Below are 23,605 nucleotides of genomic sequence, written 5' to 3'. Positions count from 1 at the left end.
TTCTCAAGCGTGCCTTCTCAAAACGTAAGAGCACACAATCATTCTCCTTCAATTTCAAATCACGACGATGGCTCTGCTGCCTTTTTCTCTCTTTCCTGAGATTTCTGCAAAGCCTCGTGGACCTTCGCAAAAGCCGTGTCCAAGTCCCGCGTGTACTCATCAGCTTCAAAAATCTTATCTTTCGTGCTTAGGAAGGGTGGAATCTTCGCAGCACCTTCAATAATCTCAAATGACGCCTTCCCCGTCGAAGAGTGTACCGTGTTGTTGTAGGCAAATTCCACCAAAGATAAGTACTTTTTCCATTGAGTCTTCTGATCTGAGATATAAGACTTCAACAAATCTAGTACCACTGAATTAGCAATCTCAGATTGCTCGTCAGTCTGCGGGTGGAAAGATGACGAGAACTGCAACCACGTGCCAATGTTCTCCCAAATTGCCTTCCATGACAAACTCATGAATCTGGGGTCCCTGTTGGAGACAATCGTCTTGGGCATGCCATGTAGTCTGAAAATCTGGGCCACAAACAGTTTCGCTAAGTGATCCGGCTTGACTGTTTTCTTCACTGGAATGAAATGAGCCTGCTTGCTAAATCTGTCAATAACAGTCTAGGTACCATCGTGACCACTTTGTGTTCTCGGGAGATCAAAAATGAAATCCATTGCAATACTTTCCTAGGGACGGGTGGGAATGGGCAAAGGCTGTCTGGAATGAAATGAGCCTGCTTGCTAAATCTGTCAATAACAGTCCAGATACCATCGTGACCACTCTGTGTTCTCGGGAGATCAAAAATGAAATCCATTGCAATACTTTCCAAGGGACGGGTGGGTATGGGCAAAGGTTGTAACAATCCCTGTGCTTTATGCCTGTCAAACTTGACCTTCTAGCATACCGAGCAACTGCGCACAAACTCGTCCACATCCTTCTTGAGTCTCGGCCAAAAGAAGTATCTCTCTACCCCTTTCAAGGTGGTAGCAATGCCGCGGTGACCCGTAAAAGGGGATAATGGCATTCAGTCATAACATTTTCCCTCAATGGCTATGTAATGCACAACATGGTTTTCCTCATCAAGTAGCCATCTCGAATGGAATATCCCGCTACTGTCTCCCAATCTCGTATCCGTGTGAAAATGTCAGCAAAATTTGTATCTGTGGCATACTGATCGACCATATCCTCGAAGCTCCTATGATGTATCACGGAAATAGCCAGAACCAATTGTTTTCGAGACAAAGCATCTGCCACCAAATTCTTCTGTCCCTGCACATAGACAATCTGGAAGTGAAACTGTGACAAGATGTTCGCCCACCGCATCTGCTTTTCCGATAGCTGCTTTTGTGACAAGAAGTAGCGTAAACTCTGATGGCCTGTAAAGACAATAAAATCCGCTCCAAGTAGGTAATGCCGCCAGTGAGTAAGAGCATGGATAACCGCCAAAAGCTCTTCTCATAAATTTGTGCTGTCAATTCTGGCCTTGAGAACAATCGGCTCTCGTAAGCAATGACATGGCCTTCTTGCATTAAGACCGCACCCAGACTACGACCACAAGCATCACAATATACTTCAAATGACTTCTGCAAGTCCGACAAAGTCAAAACTAGTCTCGTAGTCAATTTCTCTTTGAATGTCTGAAAGGCAGTCACCTCTGTGGGTCCCTACGAGAAAGGGACTCCTTTCTATGTCAAGATATGCAAAGGGGAAGCAACCTCTGCAAACTTTCTAATGAACCGCCTGTAGTACGAACACAATCCCAAGAAGCTTCTAACTTCATGGACATTCTTTAAATCAGGCCAATCACGGATAGTCTCTATCTTGGCCGGGTCCATCTGCACTCCTGCTGCTGCCGCCGAGACGACGTGTCCCAAAAAGTGTATCTCTGGTAGGAAAAATTCACTTTTCTTCGCATTAATCACTAACTCGTGATCTTGTAATGCCTAAAAGACCTGGAGCACATGTCCTCTATGTTCTGCCTCATCCTTGGAGAAAACAATGATGTCGTCAAAGAAAGTGCCAACAAATAGTCTGTACTCTCGAAAAATCCTGTCCATCATTCGGTTAAATGTCGTAGGAGCATTGGTTAAGCTAGAAGGCATCACCAAAAACTCAAATAACCCAAAATTCGTCCGAAAGGCTGTCTTGTAGACATCTCCTGGCGCGATTCGGATCTGATGATATCCACTTTTCAAGTCGATCCTGCTAAAGCACGAGGATCCATGAAGTCGGTCAAGTATATCATCGATTCTAGGAATCGGAGATCTGTTCTTGATGGTGATTTTGTTGAGAGCTCTATAATCGATGCACATTCTCCAAGATCCATCTTTCTTCAAAACCAACAACACTACGTGACTACAGTGAAGTACAAGACCCTTTTACAAGAGGTCTCACTTAGTTCATAATTTCTTCGTTCTGGGCTCGGCTCACACGGTAAGGTGGCCGGTTCGGTGGTGTGCTTCCAGGTATTAGATCAATGGTATGATCTTCAGGACGAGCGGGTGGTAACTCGCTTGGCAGGCCCTCTGAGAAGCAATCTGCATGAGTGTGGAGAAAATCTTGGCGTTCTTTATCAAGTTCAGAGATATTTGTCCTATTCTCATCATTCATCTCTCTCAACAAGATCGAGTAAACAAACAGATTGGATTTCATTAATTTTGAAATGGTCGAAGCCGATACAATAGGGACAGACTCGCCCTTAAGTTTTACATCGAGTACAATGGGTCGTGCATCCTTTTCTTTCTTTTCTGGGTTGCTCTTCCTCTTTCTACTTTCATTTTTCGAAGTCTGTTCAGTCCTTTGCGTCATGATTTCATCTGTGGGGTAGGTCAAACCGCCTGAGTGAATGGCAAAACCCTGTTTTGCATGACTCATCAGTTCCTGAATGGAAGCCGACTTTTGTTCTAAGCAGTGATCTCGGATCTCTGTAGGAAGACTCAAGGTAAAGCGCTCAATATGTTCCTTGAACGAGATCTTCTTAAGTGAAGAGGCGCGTAGAAAAGAGCTCCAGAATCTCTCGCAATAAGCGTCCACTGTATTTTTCTTGGTCATCCGAAGATGGTTCCAAGCAGTTCGTATATCGCGTTCATACTCTTGAGTCAGCCATGAAGAAATAAAAAGCCTTTTGAATTTCAGCCATTTAATTGGCGCTGTCTTGTTTAATAGAAGTGTGGACCACCAAGTTCGAGCATTCCCTTTGAAGTAAGAGGCAGCTCTCCGAATCTTGGAGTACTCTGAATAACGCCCTCATGAGAAAGCTTTGTCAAACTGTTGTATAAAAGACAAAGCCTTCGAAGCATCTCTATAACCAGAAAACGTGTCAAATTTAATTGACTGTCCACCTTCCTTAAACTCTTGGACTTTCTTGCTTTTCTCTTCCAGAAAGTCATATTGGTTGGCTTTATAAAAATTCTTCTTCTTTGCGTAAAAGCTGTTGTCGTCAGAGTTTGAACTATCTAAGGCGAGTCCTCTGTAGAACTGTCAATCACGGGGCGAGATTTAGGCTTATTTGCCTTTTTCTTGCCCTTTTCGAAGCTTTGCTTTTTGCTTCGCTTTTTACCTTTTCTATCTTCTTCGCTCGAGTCAGAGGAGCTAGAAGAACTCGAAGAAGAAGAAGAAGAAGAAGAACTGGGTACTCCTTCAAATCGAACACGCTTCTTCTGCTTTCTTGCCGATTCAAATGTAGACTGACGACCCAAATAACCCGGGAAGTCAGCGCCTTTCTTCTGCTTTTTGTCGTGCTTTTTAGCTTTGTTCTATGCATCAAAAAGCTGAGCAATTCGTGCATCAACCACCTCTTCTAATTCTTGCTCTGTGTACATCGTGGGAGTAGGAGGTTTCTTTAGAGCCGGTTTGAGGGGTGGTTCTGTGGTCTGCCGCCACTGTGAGTGCACCTCATGGAAAGAGGTCTGACTCATATCTCTTCAAGCTCCGCCTGAGTAGGCTGAGGCGGGCCGTACTCCTCGCGTGAATCTTCGTTGTGATCTCTTCCCGCATCTCCGGATGCAGAGAAAGTCGACTGATCTCTGCCTGAAGCCATAAATGCCGCGTAAAAAGGATCGGATTTCCCGTAGAAGAAAAATCGGCCGTGCTTTGATACCACTATAACAGACTTGGACACTCCAAGTTGAGAATATACCGCGACACTACAATAAATCACTTCAAAACAATTCACAGTTCACAATTGATTCGACACTGGCCCGACGGAGTTCCGTGCCTAGAGATATTGGCCCCAAAGACTGGTGCCCCTTTCGGTATTTCTTTTTGTATTAATTTGCGACTCAAAGTACAAGCGAGTAGTCGGGACTCACTCTCAGACTGTGTGTCCAGATGCTCTGAGAAGTGAGAGCCCCTAATTTAAAGATTTACAAGGGATGCCAAAAGCAGAGCCTTAAAAGCTGAAAATCAAAAGCCTTGCCAAATAAAGCAAAAGCTCTGAGACCGGCCCGTGGTGGGGCGGTAGGCGTTGGCTTTCACCCGATATTCTTTACAGAGCACTTTGCAAAGAGAACCAATGACGGGAATTAACACTTGAATACACACACGTCTCGGAAGCTAGAATGCTCTGAGCAGACGCCGACAACTTGTAGACCCCAAAATTGGGGCCCCTTTCGGTATTTCTTTATTCTTTGAGAGGGTAAATTACAAAGTAAGGTCCTGGGAATCCTTTGTCTATATCCAACTAGATACCACTTGATTTGGCCAAATTTTGGCAGCATAACAGCCCCAAAACTTGCGCGAAACCAATTCCCCTGCTGGAACTCACTTCCACTGGCATAAACCCTCTGATTCCTGCCCAAAAACAGTAAATTCAGCATGCTGTATTTACTGGTTTTTGCCGTGTTTTCAGTCAGCCCCAAACAGTCCCCTAACTGTCCTCTGCCAGTAGGGCACTATTCCCAATGGTTTTGGCATCCGTATGGCTGAAAAACAGTCAATTTACAGCGCATACACAATGCTGAAAACGCACCTGTACGGTGAGGTTATGACCCTCACCGGTGCCTGCTTTGGAGTAGCAGTTAGCTACCCCTGTTCCTGCTCAAGGAGGCTCTTGCCTCAGCACAAAAGCATGAAACCACACAACTGTACATCAGTCAAGAAAAACCCTCTTGTGGGGCATCACATAACTGCACATAGGGGAGAGAGAGAGAGCAGTGTGTAGCGTGCAGGGCATCACTCCTGGCACCACACTATACATAAGAGGGAAAGAAAGCACTCCATAGCTCTTAATCTGTGACAGGTTCTCAATGAAGCATCCCCCCAGGATAAATCGAGCGCCCCCTTTGCTGCCCTTGACATGTAATGCATCTGTGAACAAATAGATGCAAAAAGGGAAAGATCTTCATGGCTGCCAAAACCTGCGTATCGCTGAAAACGCAGCAAAACAGCCCTGCATCTGATGCCTTCCAATGCTGAAAATGAGCTCCTTGGTCCAAGGTAAAGTCAAGCTCAAAAATGGAGAGAAATGGTTGAAAATCAGAGTTGACAGCCTCCAGTTACGAGTTCTGTTTTCCCAAACTTGGTAAAGTGATCAAAAAGTGCCACTTGCATGCAATTTCCCCGCATTGGGCTTCCTGCTTAAAAATCTCTCAACTGGTGCATTAGTTGACTTTGCGGCAGAGTAATAAAATGTTCCCCTGGTCATACCGAAGGTAATGACGCAAACACATTTCATGGCCCAAAATAGCAGTTTCCTAAATTTTAGGAAATGATTCCATTGGGCTCCCTGTGGTCATCTGACCATCTATCCTCATTGGGACCGCATCCAAAAGTGCAATGTGGCCCAATTGTCGGATACTTTCTGTTGGTAGTCACACCTCGACTTTAGGCCTTTATTGAGTTCACTTCCTAGTATCCACCAACTTGCTAAATGCGACGGGGGGACCTATATGATCTTGCTCTGAGCCTAGACATCCTCTTACCATACAAATTCCAGTGCCGACCACTATCCATCTGCGGGTGAAACTACCGTTCACATTGGCCATGCAATGTCCGACCGTTTGCTACTTCAAGAAGAGGGTCTCAAAAATAAAACAAAACCCCTTGGAAAGAAACCAACAACTAAAGTTAGCAGTTGCCACGTCCTCGTGACATAGTTAACAGTTGCCACGTCCCTGTGACAAGCTCGCTCTCTCTCTCTCTCTCTCTCTCTCTCTCTCTCTCTCTCTCTCTCTCTCTCTCTCTCTCTCTCTCTCTCTCTCTCTCTCTCTCTCTCTCTCTCTCTCCAATTGCGTAGACTTAAAGCAAAAGCTGCAAGCGGATTTCCGTGAAAAGCGCCGCAAAAAGAGGACGTCCGTACAAGCTGCCACGTGGCAATTTCCGCAACTTGTGCGACACTTTTCGGGGCTGCCGTACAGCCAGCCACGTCAACATTTCAACCACTTTTCTCCGCGGGATTTGTTGATGTCAAAACGGGTGTGTGTGTGTGAGTACTGGGCAGGCACGTCACTAGTTTGTGACAGTGCTTCGAAGGTTCCATCCTTCTTAAGCACGAAAAGTAAGATTTTTGAAGCCGAGGACTTGAACACTGCTTTTGCCAAGGTCTGGGAGGCTTTAGAGAAATCTCAGAAAAGACACAAAAAGGCAGCAAATCGACACCGTCGCGATTTGAAACTAAAGGAGAACGATTGGGTGCTCTAACGTTTTGAGAAGGCACGCTTGAGAAAGAAAAAGGGAAAGGAGCGGCTTTTTCCAAAGCTTAGCGTGAGATACTATGGACCTTTCTAGTTAAAAGAAAAGATAAATGATGTCTCCTTTAGGCTGAAGCTGCCCAATACTTGCAGGATTCACAATGCTTTTCATGTGAGTCTTCTGAAGCCTTTTAAAGGCAATGTGCCCGATGATGTGGAGCCAGATGAGCAACCCGAAGTGGAGGAAAGCGAGGAGATACTCGTTCCAGAAGAGATATTGGCACATAAAGATAGAAAGATATAAGGTAAAGCGATAAGGTGGTTCTTGGTTAAATTTAAGAACTATTCCGCATTGGATGCGAAGTGAATGGAGGAGGAGGACCTGGCAGATACTCCTCAGATTGTGAATCTTTACCTTGAAGCATTCGGTTTAGCATACTCTACTCCGGTAGAGCCCCGATTGTCAGAAGACGGGCACCACGTGCCAATAGAAAAGAACAGAGTGAACAGATTTTGAGCACTTCATTAACAATTGAACTAAGAGAGAGAGAGACGACACGCGACACGGAGTGGCGGAATTCCACCCCAGAGAGTATTGGCCCCAAACCTTGGCACCCCTTTCGGTATTTCTTTATGTTGCATCAACACAGTACAAGTCGGTACCCAGACTCTGCACTTTCTCCAGGAAGCATGCCAGAGAATGAGCCCTAACCTCATATTTAAAGGCCATTGGCCTAAAAAGCAATTACAGTAAAAAGCCTTCAAACTCAAAAGCATCTGGTCCAAAAGCAAAACCAAAAAGTTGCCAGCGTAAATCACGGACAATCCGTACAGCTTGCCACGTCATCAGCCAGCGCAAAATGCCGAAATCCGTACAGCCTACCACGTCATCATGTGAGCGCAATTTTCAAAAACCTGCCACGTCATCAATTTGTGTGTGTGCATGTCCTGCTTTGTTTTTAATCCTTTGTCACTTGGGGCCACATCGAACGGGCTTCCCATAAGTTGGTAGGACTTCTTCTTCTGTTACTTTAGGCCCCTCGGCCGACATCTGCAAGTTGGCTCTCTTCTTCAGGGCTTTGACATGTCAGTAGTTTGTTACATCTCCCCTTCTTGAAAGAGAGTAATCGTCCGCGATTATAGCATATTTGCAAAACAACTCAAGTTAGCTCAAAAATTTTCGAGGGACATTCCGAGGGACAATCAATTTGCTCTTTTTATTAAGGAGTTAGCTTCTCCTTTCTGCTCTTTTGATCAAGGAGTTAGCTTCTCCTTTCGGTTGTTTTGATCAAGGAGTTAGCTTCTCCTTTCTGCTCTTTTGATGAAGGAGTTAGCTTCTCCTTTCGTCTAGATCGGAACACTTAATATTCCGGTGTCGTAAAATTAGCCATCACACCCAAACCGTACTGATCTTCCACGAGTGTCTTGATGCACTAAAAAATTACATACCAAGGCAATCTCATCCAATTAGGAATATTTAGTAATTGGCACATCTCAATGCAACACAAATGCTTACATATGCATGTTACAAGACACAGAAACATAAAGTCACCGATGAACACTCCTCCCGCATAACCTAACAAGGTCCGGGCTGGGAGATATTCAACGACTGCCTCATCACTCCTCCCGCATAACCTAAAAAGGTTCGGGCCGGGAGATATAGAGGCCTTTTACAACCCCCCCCCCCCCCCCGACCGCAGCCTGCGTTGTTTGGAGGTGCTCAGAGTAACCACTGCTCAGACTTCTTAATACTCCTCCCGCATAACCATCCAGGTCCGGGCCGGGAGTGGGAGTCACAACAACAATTATTTTACAAGCATGCAACCAAACGCTCCCCAGGCATCGGCCTGCGTCGTTTGGAGGTTTCCAAACATACAACGAAACGCTCCCTTGGCATTAGCCTACGTCATTCCGAGGTTGAAACAATACCAAAACAGTATTTCTCACTTCTCCACCCGGGAGTAAAAATCACCAATCATTGAAACCAGTATTTAAAACCAGAGTCAAACAATTCAAATCGGCACCAAGACAAGTTCAAAACAGATACCATCCATTTCAAACAAGATCACCAAACAAGATCAAACAGAACTCAAGCTTAAAAAGCAATCTCGATATTAGTCGAGCTCGAAATGTCGACTGACTTTTCATCCTGAAATCTGTACCAAAAATTAGGGTTAGGTTCATTCCATAAGGTCGTGGCCGAGCACAACATGGTCCATTAGCTCTTGGACAGACATTGTTTTCTTTGGCGGCGATGGTAGTCCCAAGATAGCAATCGCACTGGACCTCCAAGGTCATCTGATCGTGAAGAGACATCTACTGAGAGGTGTCGAGAAATTTCAACTTATAATCTGTTAGGGTTTCCATGGCAAGCATTTTAGGATACCCCACTTTGCCAGAAGCTGCACTCCGAAGGAAGATGTCAGAAACAATATAACTTCGGGCAAATATGTTTTTTCTTCAAAGCTTGCCAAGTCCTTGGAAGTGTGCTGCTGGGTAGCTATAGACATTTGCATGGTACTGTCTTTGAGAAAAACAGTAGCTCAAAACAAATCTTGGATCCTTCTCTTGCAAGTGATCTATCACGTGACACATCCAACCCTATGTGTCCGTGGACAAACTACAACACCACAAGGGTTCAGTCAATCCAATCAGTTTAGATTCAGAAGTGATCTGGCACCTTTGTGAGTCTGTTTGTAGACCGTGCATGCCTAGTCACTTAGTGTAGATGCATATCCTCTCGTTGCACACAACATGATCATAAGCATTCCCATCATAATCCATCAAAATCCTTCAGGGGAATTTTCCAGTGCATTTAGCCTATTTTCCCTATTTTTGACATTTTTCACTTATTATTTATAAGTGACTTTTGTTGGAAAGTAGGTAGGGCAAATCTAGTAGGTTTGTATATAAGCAAACCTAGACTAGCACTAAATGGTAGAAGAGGCAGTAGGAGCCCAAGCTCAACAGGCAACTTCTTAGCAAGAACCCCTTGGTGGTTTCTCCTCCAAGCAAAGAAGACTTTCCCTAGCGTTTTTCATCAAGATCCCTTGCCACAGATTTCCCTCTTGGCTAGCGTTTCCTCAGCAGATACTCATCGCCAAGAAGACCTCGGCCTAGCGTTTTTGATTCAAGCCAGCATCGCCAAAGATCTACTTCTTGCTAGCGTTTTTCCTCCATCGCCAAGAAGACCTCGGCCTAGCGTTTTTGATTCAAGCCAGCATCGCCAAAGATCTACTTCTTGCTAGCGTTTTTCCTCCATGCAGCCCTAGTTTTTCTTAGAATCCCCAAATCGCCCCCATTCCCATGGCGTTTTTCAGCAGATAAGCTCCGACAGATTTCAGCCCTAAAGACCAGCAGATTTCAGCCCTAAAGACCAGCATATTTTCAGCAGTAAGGACCAGCAAACCTGGGTTTTCCATAGCGTTTTCAGCAGTAGCAGAATTCAGCCAGCAGCGTTTTTGGACAGCAGATAGAAAGCATCAGATTTCAGCCATTTGCGTCTTTGGACAGCAGTACAAAGGCGTCAGTTTTCAGCCCTTAGATTGGTCTCGCCACCCCCGTCGTTGTCATTGATCTAGCCTAGATTGCATCAGTCACATGTATCCACCTTGTACCAGTTTGTGCAATCAATAGTAGACCACTCTCGCTGACGAGAGTGGGGCCTTCGGAGGAGGGTTTTACAACGTCCCTGGTGTCGTATTTCTCTTCTCTCTCTATCTCTAAGTCTCATACACTTGCAAGCACAGTGTCCATTCACTTTGTTTATGATCATTGAACTCTCTCATTAAGAACGGAAGGCTCTCCCTTCCATAAGAACAAAAAGAAACCCTTGAGCACAGTTTGGAGCACTCATCTTGAGCAAAGTTCAAACATTCATTCCGCTGCACCTTACATTGGTATCAGAGCTTTGGCAGTGTTCTGTATCACTCAAGGAAAGAACCACAAGAATCACAAGAATTTTTTTTGCTTGTTGTGGTCGCACGAACCCAAGTTCGCTTGGGTGTGTCGATTCCTAATCGTGTTTTTGAAGAGTGACAGGAATCCAGGAAAGAAGGGCTTGTCAAGCCTCCCCTTGTGCCTCTTTTCACTCATTGAGAGCGGACCGTGCACTTAGTGGCCGGCCAATCGACGTAAGGTGGAAAAAAGCAACCTTGGTGTGAGCGTAAGGCCGCCAGGGGTGCGCCCGCAGAAAAGAGCAGAACTCGGGTGAAGAGAAGATCCTTCTCAAACACAGATTGCAAGCGAAAGAAAACCTCAAGAACCTCAAGACCCTCAAGAACCCAAGTTCCTCGTGAACTTAAGAACCCAAGACCACCAGAACCCACAAAAACCCAATACTTCAGTGGATGGTCATCACTCGAAGCGGAATGGATACTTTGCTTGGAGGTGATGAGCATGAGAGAGGCGAAGAAGAATTTTCCCCACCAGGAGGTTTTTCCGACCCTCCTCCGTCCCCATCTACGTCAAGGATTGCACTAACTCCTATGAAGGAGTTGCCGCAGTTGTTGATGGACAAGAAGTTAGACCGAAAAGCAGAAATAGAGTGTGAACACGAAGAAAAGATGGCAGCCATAGAGCATCAATACACAGAAAGAGTGGCAGCTATATATCGCGAGAACAAAGCAAGACAAGCAGAATACGACCGCGAGACCAAAGCACGACAAGAGAAGAGCGATCAACAAATGAAAGAAGTCTGGCGACTCTTTTCTCAAGTCCAGGCACATATGCAAGAGATTTGGGAAAAGGAGACTCTCTCAGTCTCTTCTTCTCCAAAGCATGACACATAGGATTTGAATGACGATGATTTGAATGACAATGATAAGCATGATGATTTGGATGATAATGAGGAGCATGATGATTTGCATGATCACGATGTGATTTCTCACAAGCATGATGAGTTGCATAAAGATGACGTGATTGTTCACAAGGATGATGAGTTAGCTGATGCTTTTTCTAGCGAAGCTAACCTCGTTGCAGGTTCGATCAATCACGAAGAACCGATCTTGGCTCTCAAGCCTAGGTCCAAAGAACCCTCATCGAAAGTATTATGTGTTCGCATGATTAGTATGCACGCATTGTTGGAGTGTTTCATTCGTGATCGTCTCTTGTATTTCCGTCAGCATCTTTATGTGATCCCTTTTACTAGGCATGACATATTGTACGTTGAGCACGTTTCTCTCATGAATGAGCACGAATGTATGCGGATTGTTCATGAAAAGCTGAAAAGTGTGCATTCAAGGATGTCACATTCCATGTCTCTTCCTTGGCATGACACATTTGTAGAAAGAGCACATGAAAGTATGAGCACCAAGCATAGGCATTTCCGTTGTGAATTGCCACAGTTGATTGCTTCAGATCAGAAGAGAAAGATTCGATCTCATTGTTTGCGTGTTTGTGGTGAACGGTTTGGCACTCCGTCTCTTTGTTCATCTACATTGCATGCACAGTCTATTAGGACGACATGATTTTTTCCACTCACTTTACATGGAATAGGTATGTTCATGGTTTTGTGTTGGAAATGGGTTCAAGAATTTTCAGCCATGGAGATTCTTGAAGAAGAAAGAAGCATGACACTCGACGAAGTTGAAGCATCAAAGGAGCCACAGAAGACTTTGTGTCGTTTTCGGCGCGGCCCAAAGAAGCAAGAGTTGCAGACCTTTATGAAGTTCAAGTACTGCACGACCCACGCATCAGAGTGGGCCGGCGAAGAGTCCCTTCCAGGATTCCGGATGTTATTGGTGCTCTCCCTCGACGCCATACAGTTGGGTACCAGTACCTCACTTTGAAAAGGAGGGGATGTCACGTGACACATCCAACCCTATGTGTCCGTGGACAAGCTACAGCACGACAAGGGTTCAGTCAATCCAGTCAGTCTAGATTTAGAAGTGATCGGGCACTTTTGTGAGTCTGTTCGCAGACCGTGCATGCCCAGTCACTTAGTGTAGATGCATATCCTCTGGTTGCACACAGCATGATCATAAGCATTCCCATAAGAATCCATCAAAATCCTTCAGGGGAATTTTCCAGTGCATTTAGCCTATTTTCCCTATTTTTGACATTTTTCACTTATTATTTAAGTGACTTTTGTTGGAAAGTAGGTAGGGCAAATTGAGTAAGTTTGTATATAAGCAAACCTAGACTAGCACTAAATGGTAGAAGAGGCAGTAGGAGCCCAAGCTCAACAGGCAACTTCTCAGCAAGAACCCCCTTGGTGGTTTCTCCTCCAAGCAAAGAAGACTTTCCCTAGCGTTTTTCATCAAGATCCCTCGCCACAGATTTCCCTCTTGGCTAGTGTTTCCTCAGCAGATACTCATCGCCAAGAAGACCTTGGCCTAACGTTTTTGATCCAAGCCAGCATCGCCAAAGATCTACTTCTTGCTAGCGTTTCTTAGAATCCCCAAATCGCCCCCATTCCCATGGCGTTTTTCAGCAGATAAGCTCCGACATATTATAGCCCTAAAGATCAGCAGATTTCAGCCCTAAAGACCAGCAGATTTTCAGCAGTAAGGACCAGCAAACCTGCGTTTTCCATAGCGTTTTCAGCAGTAGCAGAATTCAGCCAGCATCGTTTTTGGACAGCAGATAGAAAGCATCAGATTTCATCCATTTGCGTCTATGGACAGTAGTACAAAGGCGTCAGTTTTCAGCCCTTAGATTGGTCTCACCACCCCCCTCGTCGTCATCGATCTAGCCTAGGTTTGCATCAGTCACATGCATCCACCTTGTACCAGTTTGTGCAATCAATAATAGACCACTCTCGCCGATGAGAGTGGGGCCTTCGGAGGAGGGTTTTACGTCTTTGGGGTCGTAATTTCTCTTCTCTCTCTATCTCTGTCTCATACACTTGCACGCACAGTGTCCATTCACTTTGTTTATGATCATTGCACTCTCATTAAGAACGGAAGGCTCTCCCTTCCATAAGAACAAAAAAAAACCCTTGAGCACAATTTGGAGCACTCATCTTGAGCAAAGTTCAAACATTCATTCCGTTGCACCTTACATGATCTCAATGGCTTATGCCTTGTAAGACATGAGCGGTGAAGACGGGAGCGCGTCCGATGCGCGATGAAGTAAGGGTTGCTGTGGCTAATAAGTTCGGGAGCTTTGTCTGCTCTTTGTGGGACCGGTATGCTTTCAGAAAAGCACACGCTTGATGTTCTAATACCATTGTCACAAGACTGGCACCATGTACCAATAGAAAAGAACGGACTGAACAGACTTTTAGCACTTCATTAACAATTAAACTGAGAGAGAGAGATAACATGCGACACGAAGTGGTGGAATTCCACCCCAGAGAGTATTGGCCCCAAACCCTGGCGCCCCTTTCGGTATTTCTTTATCTTGCATTAACACAATACAAGCCGGTACCTAGACTTTGCACCTTCTCCAGGAAGCATGCCAGAGAATGAGCCCTAACCTCATATTTAAAGGCCCTTGGCCTAAAAAGCAGTTACAGTGAAAAGCCTTTAAACTCAAAAGCATCTGGTCCAAAAGCAAAACCAAAAAGCTTCCAGCATAAATAACGAAAAATCCGTATAGCTTGCCACGTCATCAGCCAGTTCAAAGCGCGGAAATCCGTACAGCCTGCCACGTCATCATGTCAGCGCAATTTTCGGAAACCTGCCACGTCATCAGTTTGTGTGTGTGTTTTTTTTAATCCTTTGTCACTTGGGGCCCCATCGAACGGGGTCCCCATAAGTTGGTAGGACTTCTTCTTTTGTTACTTGTTCTTCTTAGGGTTTAGGCCCCTCGGCCGACATCTGCAAGTTGGCTTCCTTCTTCAAGGCTTTGACATGTCAGCAGTTTGTTACACCGATTTCAGCATGGGTGGAATTTGGTGCAACGGGTTTGCACAAGAGGGGAGTCACTCCGCTCCTTTGTCAACAGATTGCCCCGATTTTTGATAATAGTCACTGATGTCCCTATTGGGTTTCAGGGATACTGTGAGTTGAGAGTATTCTGCTGTAATGAGTTTAAGATTTGGAATTCCTGATAATATGATAGTGATTCGTACTTGACTTGTTTAAGTGCAGGAACTTATAAACGAAACGACTGCAGCATTTTGGTCTGAAAAAGTCTCTATAAACATGATTGCAATAAGGATTAGTTAATCGAGCATCTGTGAGGGCTCGACTGGATCTAGGTGCGGTTGCTAAATACGTTGCCGATTAATCATAGTCTGAGATTTGGATTGAGTTTTTGAATGTGATTTGTCATGTGATGTCTTGTGATGTGACTCTCGATTGGTACATGTGCTAGATGTGTTTTCCTAGTGTGTCGGTACTAACAGTCAGTGTCTGCTAAGAGAGTTTATGGCCTCTATCTGTTTTGCAGGCGTAATCGAGGGCGATCACAATGCTTTCAAGAGGGGGGTATGTCACAAATTGGTGACGTGGCTGGCCCGTGGACACACTTTGAGTAGGGCAGCAGATTACAGGCACACCCCCCCCCCCCCCCCCCCCCCCCCCCCCCCCCCCCCCCCCCCCCCCCGACTGGCAGCACCGAGAAACGCGGAAGGATGCTGACGTGGCAGTTCCGGGTTTCACGCCGTGACTCCCGCTGAGACAGGCTGACGTGACATGTGTACGGAAATTCCGTGATTTGCGGGCAGCAAAATGCTTTTACGCAAGCTGAAAACTCTACGCAAGCTAATTGAGAAGCTTTTGGAAATAGAAGCTTTATTTTACAAGCTTGTAAAAGTTGGTAGCTTTTGGGGCTCTGCTTTTGGGCATTCCTTGTAATCTTTAAATACGTGGGCAGGGCCCTCACTCCACAAGCATCTGGACGTAGAGTTTGAGAGTGAGAACCCTTCCACCTTTTTGTACTTTGAACTCATATTAATACAAAAAGAAATACCGAAAGGGGCCATAGTCTTTGGGGCCAATATCTCTAGGCACGGAACTCTGCCGGGCAGTGTCGAATCAATTGAGAAGTGTGAACTGTTTTGAAGTGATTGTCTGCTGTGTCGCGGTAGAATCTTGACTTGGAGTGTCCAAGTTTGTTACACTTTTCCTGATCCTTGCATTAGGCAGTCTGTTATTGGCATCTAGTTGCATCCATTTTCCTCGTCATTGACCCTTTCGAGCAGCCTCCAGAACCAAACTTCAGTCCATGAGCACCGGAAGTGTTTTCACCACAGATATTGTTTGGGTGTCAGTAAAGACCAGCCAAAGTAGAGTACGTATCTGGGAAGAAGCCCAGAGTGGCGTCAGTATCTGAGACGAAACTCAGGCTAGCGTATCTATGGCGGCGGTCATAGGAATTTGTTGGCTAGTAACCCTTATGATAGGTGTTTTCATCTCCAGCAGTACGTGCAGAACCCATAGTACCAGCAGAACCTACAGCATCCGTAGTCACTGGTTTTGGAGGAATTTTCATTGGTGATGCATCCACAACATCAAAAGTATTCATCATTCAGCATCAGAAGTACAGATAGAAGTTCGGCAACTATGCATCACTCTTAATAGGGGGGGATGTCACGTGCGCACTTCACTTGCGCCACATGGAGATGATTCTGCCATGGTCTAACATCAATCATAGCCTAGCTAGGACTGAGCGTGGCACTTTGTGAGCCTCTAGCAAGATGTGCATGCCTAGGCCGGTCAATAGATTGCATACCCTCTCTTGCACAGTACAATCATTTCAGCATGAGCATTTTCCAGAGCATAGAACCCTTTTCGCCAAAGTACACATTTTTCACTTATTTATTAATAAGTGACTTTTGTTGGAAAAGTAGGTAGGGCCAATTGCTAAAGAAACTATAAAAGAAAACCATTGGGCACTCGGTAGAGGTAGAGGAGCAGTAGTTCAACAGCAGAAGGAGCCTCTCAGCAGAAGTCCCAGCAGTAGCTAGTGTTTTGCATCCACTGCAAAGCCTAGCGTTTTTGAACAGTTGTCAGCATCAGGGTTTTTACATCCCTTTAGCCTCGTCGCATCCCCAATTCCATTCTTGGCAGTAGATCCTCGCTAGAAAGCCATCCCTCGCGACAGAATTCTGTTTTTAGTCTTAGCGTTTTTCAACCTCGTCGTCGCTGTCGCCGTCATCGTCATCGTCATGGCACAATACCGCATTTTCAGCCCCTTACATGAGCGCCAGTTTGAGCTCACAGATCAGCCAGCTTTTTGAGTTTTCAGCTTCAACAAACTTGTACACTCCAAGTCAAGATTCTATCGCGACACATCATAGATTCACTTCAAAACAATTCACAATTCACAATTGATTCGACATGGCCCGGCGGAGTTCCGTGCCTAGAGATATTGGCCCCAAAGACTGACGCTCCTTTCGGTATTTCTTTTTGTATTAATCTGAGTTCAACGTACAAGAGAGTGGGAGGGTTCTCACTCTCAGACTCTGTGTCCAGATGCTATGAGTTGTGAGGGCCCTGCCCACTTATTTATAAGTTACAAGGGATGCCCAAAAGCAGAGCCCCAAAAGCAGTAAGCTTAAAAGCCTTTTAAAATAAAGCATCAAGTTCGAAAAGCTTCAAAAACTGCCAAATTTAGCATACGTAAAATTCAGCCAGCTTTTCCATACGCATTGTCACGTCAGCAGCTCGGCGCAAAAAGCGGAATTTCCGTACAGCACTGCCACGTTAGCACCTTTAGTGTTCTTTGGAGAAACTCAATCATAAAGTGAAGAAAGCCGATCCCAAATCAACATCGCATCTTTCATCTTTCGTATGTGGCTAATACATGATGGTGTACTGTTGAGGATAATGAAAGACCGGATTCGAGCATTGGCACGCTCTCATAACTTTGCTACCGCAAGGTCCTTTGACTTTTGAAAGTTGCTCGAGACAAAACCTCCAAGCTCATAAGAGTCAAAGACCGGTATCATGGTAGCTTTCCAAATGTCATAGTTGTCTCCATTCAATTGCCGATCCGAGGGAAAAATAGGAACGGTAGGTATCTTGATTGGTTGATCACCTACGCTGGAGAGAACTGGGACCAATCTCCCCCCTCCTCGTTGACTGTTGGTTCATCACCGCCGATCTCATCCTCATGATGTACTTCGTCATCACGGGCTGAACTTGTTTCAGAGTCATCACTCTTCTCCATGGTGTTGGAGAAATTAGGCATGTGATATGGCTAGGTCGAGGTAGAAGAGAAAATCTGCATATCTGTCCACTACAGCCAAGATCAACCCCAAAAGAGTGAAAAACGCAGAAAAAACAACAAACCATCTCTTTTCGTCGCGAAAAATCAGCATCAAAAACTCGCACAAATCACCAATCCAATACAAAAGCACTCCGTGGCTCTGATGCCATGTCAAAGGCGCAAGGGAAAAGGGTGAATCGGGTGATAAACTTGTCTGCAAGTGCGAGCAATCCTCCTCTCTGTACCGGGCAACCAATAGATCTCAGATCTATCGCGATGGATCTCCTCGTTGTCAAGCTCCTGGCATAGGAACTCATTGCACGCAATGCCACACCAAGAGGGTGTGCACACGGCAAGGATGAGGGAGCGCTAGCTGTAGGAAGGGGGATCGTTGAGGGAGAAATGCTAGAGAGAGATCGATGGAGGTGAGAGAAAGTGCTAGAGGGAGAATATGGCGCACACAGAAAACTCTATCAACATCAAGATGCTAGAGAGAGAGAGAGAGAGAGTGTGTCCAAACGCTGGATCTTTGCACTAATAACACATGCCAAAAGTACAAGGGGAGGGGTTGTATATATAGGCAAATCCCAGATTTTCCCTACCTACTGCAAAACCCTACGATCCCAGATAAATGGTCTAAAATGCTAACAAATATGTGAACTCACTAAAAGTGACCTAGCACACATATTTAGTAGCAGAATTGCAGAAGACTCTAGACTCTGACCCTGGGAAACCCTAGGAACGAGGGTCTTGCCTCATGCCAGCCTACCGGGTGAGCAACACCGTGAAGTGCACCACCGTGAACAGGTACGTCTACCTAAGTACGACCGGGCATAGCCACAAAACAACCCTCACTCCCTAATCTGCTCTTGGGAGATACCGGAGCTACCACCGGACATTAATCTAAACTCTAACAGAAAGATGCTAGAGCTTGAGAGTTGAGACTCGAGAGGGTAGAGCTTGAGCCTTGGCCCTTGAAAGCTTGTGTGCATTGTGAAGGTAAGGGGTGGGGTGAGGGGCATTTTATAAGGGGGAGGCTCAGAAGATAGAAAAACCAAAATCTGAAAATTTGGCCGTTCCGCGCCATCCGTTTCGGTATCACCTGCTTGTTCGGAACGGCTGGCCGTTCCGAAATGTTCCAGAGATTGCCAGAAACTCGAAATGCCGTTTCGACATTCCTCCCCCCCTAGATGGGCGTTCCCCAGTAACACTCTCTTTTGATGAAGCAACGCTGGCACTTTTCATGGAAGGGTCATAGATTGGGAGTTATTTAAAAAAAGTTATCATGCCATCGCTTTTTCACTATTCTCCAAATTTAGGTCAGTTTGATTGACTTCAGGGAAAAGCATGCATGCCCGTTGTGTGTATTATTAAATATGGGCATTAAAGATTTATTCTAATCCTTTCATCTTTAGTTCAAATTACAGTCGGGTGGATGAGCTCCTTCAATTGTAGCTTGATTATTTAGATGTAGGAAATCGTTTCTCCTACATATGTCTCTTATCTTCATCTCTCTAAAGTTCTCTTGTTTTGCTATTGTGCTGTTAAGATGGTGAAGCACATTACAAGTGATATCACAGCATGAATCAAGCTCAAAATTTGCATGCATCTGATCTGTTATCCACCTTTAAACATACATCTTTTGTCTCTTTAGTCACGTCACGGTCTTCTTCTCGTAACCATGTGACCTAACTTCTCATTTGTAGAGGAGTGATAATTTTTTTGCTAGTACTTTGGTAGAATGCCTGTCATCGCTTTCCCGAAACTTCTCCTCGGTTAATTAGGAAGGCAAGATCTCACATTCATCCTTTTCGTCTGCTTCTATACGTGCAAGTTAGTTAGAACAATCTCCATTTTGTTCCTAATGTCATCTTTCTCCCTTTTCGTCTGCTTCTAAATACTTGAGCCGATTATAACTGTCTCCCTTTGGGACAATGCTCAATTTTAGTCCCGTGTCCTTGAGTTTATGTTCAAGGTCTTTTTTGGCCTCCCTTCAATCATAATATAAACCAAACATTGGCTCCAAAAATGCTCCTTCCAGACATGTGCAAGTCCCATGAGGTCTATGTCGTCTGGGTACTCTAATGTCACATCAGGAATGATGGTCATTGACTCCCCATCAGTTAACTGAGGAGCAAATTTTGCTGCTGCTCCTATTTTCTGCATTCAAATTTTTGATTTCTTCAAGAAAGGATTTTGTGCCTAAACTATTCATCTCTTGTTGTCAGTTGTATATGTTGCTATAATCAAGAGACTTCTCAGTTCTTTGCAAATATTTATGCCAAAACCTCATTTATTTCTGCCTTGTACTTGAGCCACTCTTTCTACTTTTGTAAATTTGTTTGACTCGCATCAGAATTAATGGTGTCACTACACCTGCTTTTTGGTGCAGACACTCCACCTGAAGACCGTAGTCACCATAAATAAGTGAAATAAGTCGGTGGTGCCAATTTGTTATTTGATTATCAAAAATCACCTCGCCTAGCTTGCTACTTCTTTTCAGCAACTTTTATAAGTCTAGACTCTATAATTGTAGACCGGGCGTACTCTAGAAGAATGTCCAAATCGGTCATGCCATCCTTGCACTGACGCAAAATCTCTTTTTACTCAACTTTGTGCATGTACTTGAAAGAGTAGTCCTCGCTTTCTGATGTAGGCGAGACCCATTTCTCATTCAAAATAGCACAATCTTCATCTGATTGTGACGCACTCTTGGCAAGAGATAATCATATGGTAAAAGACGATAGCTTGGGGTACATTGCTCCCACTTTGACGAATCTAGCTCAGAAAATGGTTTGCTGGAATATTTGTTGCTGTTGGTTGTAGGGGAGGACTTGTTGAGGGGATTCTTCATGGGTGGAGAGTGTCTCATGCTATTTTCCTCTTCCACACTCTTGTTGCTGGTTGCATGGCAAGACTTGTTGTGGGCATTCTCCTTGAAAGAGTGTCTATTGTCAATGCACTGCACCACGCCATCGGTGCTGGTGACATGGGAGAACTAGTCATAGAGATTCTTGTTGGAAGAGGGTCTGTTGTAATTTCCCCTTTTGTCCTCTTCTTGCAGGTAACACGGGAAGATTTGTCGCTGGGAGTCTTATTGGTAGAGTCTTTCATATTCATCTTATCCTAGGCTCATGGTATAAGGAGATTTGCAATGGGGACTTCTCTTGCTTTTCAAGTCCTTTCCATAACCACTGTGCAAGCAGCTTTGAGGTTGGGCAAGTGTTGCTTGATGGCCTCGTTCTCCTGCTCAAAGTTTGCCTCCGAAAAGTAGGAGGCTGCCTTTTGCTCTTTTGATGCTTGCCTTGCTTACTCACAAACCCTTTAGCGAGCTTACAAGGATAAGGAGGGAGTCTATACCGAGTTCAAGAAAGTCATGCGAGATTGCAAAGCAGGAAGCATCAATGTCCTTGAATTAGTGGCGGAAGCGAAGTCCTTGTTAAACGATCGTCATGACCTCATTTTGGAGTTTAAGGCCTTTGTCTCTGAAGGCAATGTCACATGAAAACGTGTTCCGCTCCTTCGAAACGAAATGAAACATGAAATGCTTGAAACGTTTTGAAACAAACTTGAAATAGGGAAGGGAGGAAGTGTTACATCCCTAGACATCAAGATGGGTGCTTGAGCAATGCCTTGCTGGTGTGAACTCGCCTTCTGCAGGTGAACACACCTTTAGCTGAGGGGAGGTTAAAGAATCCTATAAATAGGACTGTGGGCTCATTTCTGATCTATGAGGCACTAGGCCAGAGTAGCTGCAGGCTCCCAGGCTTGGGGGTGAGCTAGTGAGGCTCTATGGCTAGGAGGAGAGTCGGATGTCCTTAATGTGGATGTTTGGCTTGTAACCTGTTATGTATGCAGGATGGATCCTTGTGATGGCTCTTGTGTATGAAGCTTTTAGGATTAAAATGAATCAAAATGCTCATGCATCCTGAAGTCTGATTCAGTAGAGTATCTATAGGCGATGGTGTAAGTTAACCAGAACTTCTCTCTAGGGTAGTCATACTTAATGAAAAGCAGGATGCCATTGGATGATTGATTATGGTACAATACAAGACTGTACGGTGTGTAAGTACCCGTTGCTCATCTTTTTTGTTATGGTGGTACACATTTTTACAATTGTTTCATGAAACAGACTCTGTGTAGCTGTTGTCACTTATTCTTGTTTTTCTTTCCTCCTAGAGAAAATTGATAATAAAGGGTCTTTGATGTTAGTGCAACCTTAGTAAAGTGTGCAAGCCTTATTACATAAACTGGACTTTGCAAGCCTTTAAATTGATAATTGTCTTTGGTGAGGACAGGTCCCGCAGATCTTGGAAACCCAATAGACAGAAAAAGCGGCTTTTTAGCTTTGGACTGGATGGATATATTCGATTGGATGTAACCACTCATGCTCTCAGGTGCATGGATCGAGTGGGTGGGCTGGATGAGTATTTGCTCAAACTTCCATTAAAAGAAATTCATTCTGAGAAGCTTCTTGAGCTAAGAAATCGCATAGCGCGACATTATGATAAGAAAACGATGGTTCCGAAAGGTCTAGAGGAGAAGATCAGGGCTGTGATGGAGTGGAGTGTGGAGCAGAAAACCAAGAAGGCAGATGGCGTGGCCGAAAAAGGAGACAAGACAGATGACGAGAAGGTTGCTGGCTCAATTCTGGAATCGAGTGAAGAAGACTATTTGGACAAGTTGTTTGCCAAGTTTACCGTGAAGCAGGAGCAGGAGCCACCACCCACGCCTCCAGAAAAGAAGGAATCGTCTCCTCTTGAAGTAGCTCTTAACAACTTAGGTGATTCAAGTACCAAACCAACTCCTCGTCGTAGCCCTGAAGAGTTTCCAGACACTCTTTTCAGTTAATAATCTTCGTAAGGATTTATTTTGGTTTTGAGTCGTTTTCAAGGCGGCAAGCATTTGGTCACATTGGTTAAGCTTGAGCAAGAAGAGGTGCAGACATGATAAGCTGGGCAAATTAAATGTCAAAAGAGCTAGAGTAGAAGGTGGTCATTTAGCATTTCTCACTAATTTTCTTGTGAGGCTACGGGTCCCACATGCCACGGCACTCTTACCACATGAGTCGGCTTAGCAATCTTTATGTGTTTGAAGTTCATGAAAGGTAACGTTGAAGCTAACATTTCATTGCCGAATGTTTACTTGCACTGCCCAATGTCTTGGGGGTACGATGTGTGTGTGTGCACACATATGGATGCGTGTGTTAGCGCATGCATCCAATGTTGGGCATCAATGAGGTAATTGGGGATTTTATATTATCTTCTATGAGCAATGGGGCTCATGATTATAACGCATTATGGATGACTACCGTGAGTGGATAACTTGTCGTGAATTTGGGCTTTTCTTAGATTCATCTAGGTATATGTCAGCTTTTGGTGAAGGCTCACAGGTTCTTGTTAAATGTTATAAGGAGTCCATATTGACAACGACATGCATTTATACATTTGATGAGCTGTCTATGACAAGGGCCATACTGGTGTAACGAGTTCCAATCAAGGACCATTCTAGTCTGTTCATTTTCATCCAAAGGAGGGAAAAAGAGAAAAAGTAAGTGCGTGTCTCGTGTGTGCAGTATATGTGTGTGTGTGTGTGTGTGTGTGTGTGTGTGTGTGAGAGAGAGAGAGAGAGAGAGAGAGAGAGAGAGAGAGAGAGAGAGAGAGAGAGAGAGAGATTGCAGTATTTTTCATTGATTCATTCAATTAATGCTTCACATAAAGCACAACATGTTTGAGAGAGGAATGTATTATATTTATGTTTGTAAGTTTAAATGCTGCTGGGATGTCGATTCATCCAATTAATGCTTCACTTAAAGCAGAAGTTTGAGAGAGGAATTTATATTCAGGTTTCTCATCTTTCTTCCTTGTTTTTATCAACATGTTTTTCTTGTG

At 44.6% G+C, this 23,605-nt stretch overlaps 1 protein-coding gene and 1 pseudogene across 1 annotated transcript in view; one reads left to right on the top strand and one right to left on the bottom strand.

Moving 5' to 3' along the window:
• Positions 1-23,064, top strand: part of LOC147421784 (Ribosomal L28 family) — a 63,252-nt gene extending 40,188 nt beyond the window's left edge. Inside the window, exon 2 of the mRNA XM_086502918.1 lies at positions 22,013-23,064. Coding sequence (XP_086359044.1) covers positions 22,013-22,565 — 553 coding nt within the window. The 3' untranslated portion in view covers positions 22,566-23,064. The remainder of the gene's footprint in view (positions 1-22,012) is intronic.
• Positions 19,834-22,001, bottom strand: LOC147421785 (paired amphipathic helix protein Sin3-like 1; annotated as a pseudogene).
• Positions 23,065-23,605: the final 541 nt, after the last annotated feature.

Source organism: Adiantum capillus-veneris, chromosome 27 (genome assembly GCF_014529385.1).
Source record: "Adiantum capillus-veneris isolate H3 chromosome 27, ASM1452938v2, whole genome shotgun sequence".
Taxonomy (NCBI): Eukaryota; Viridiplantae; Streptophyta; class Polypodiopsida; order Polypodiales; family Pteridaceae; genus Adiantum; species Adiantum capillus-veneris.
The sequence above is the reverse complement of the archived record's forward strand: the minus strand, read 5'-3'. Positions and strand labels throughout refer to the sequence as shown.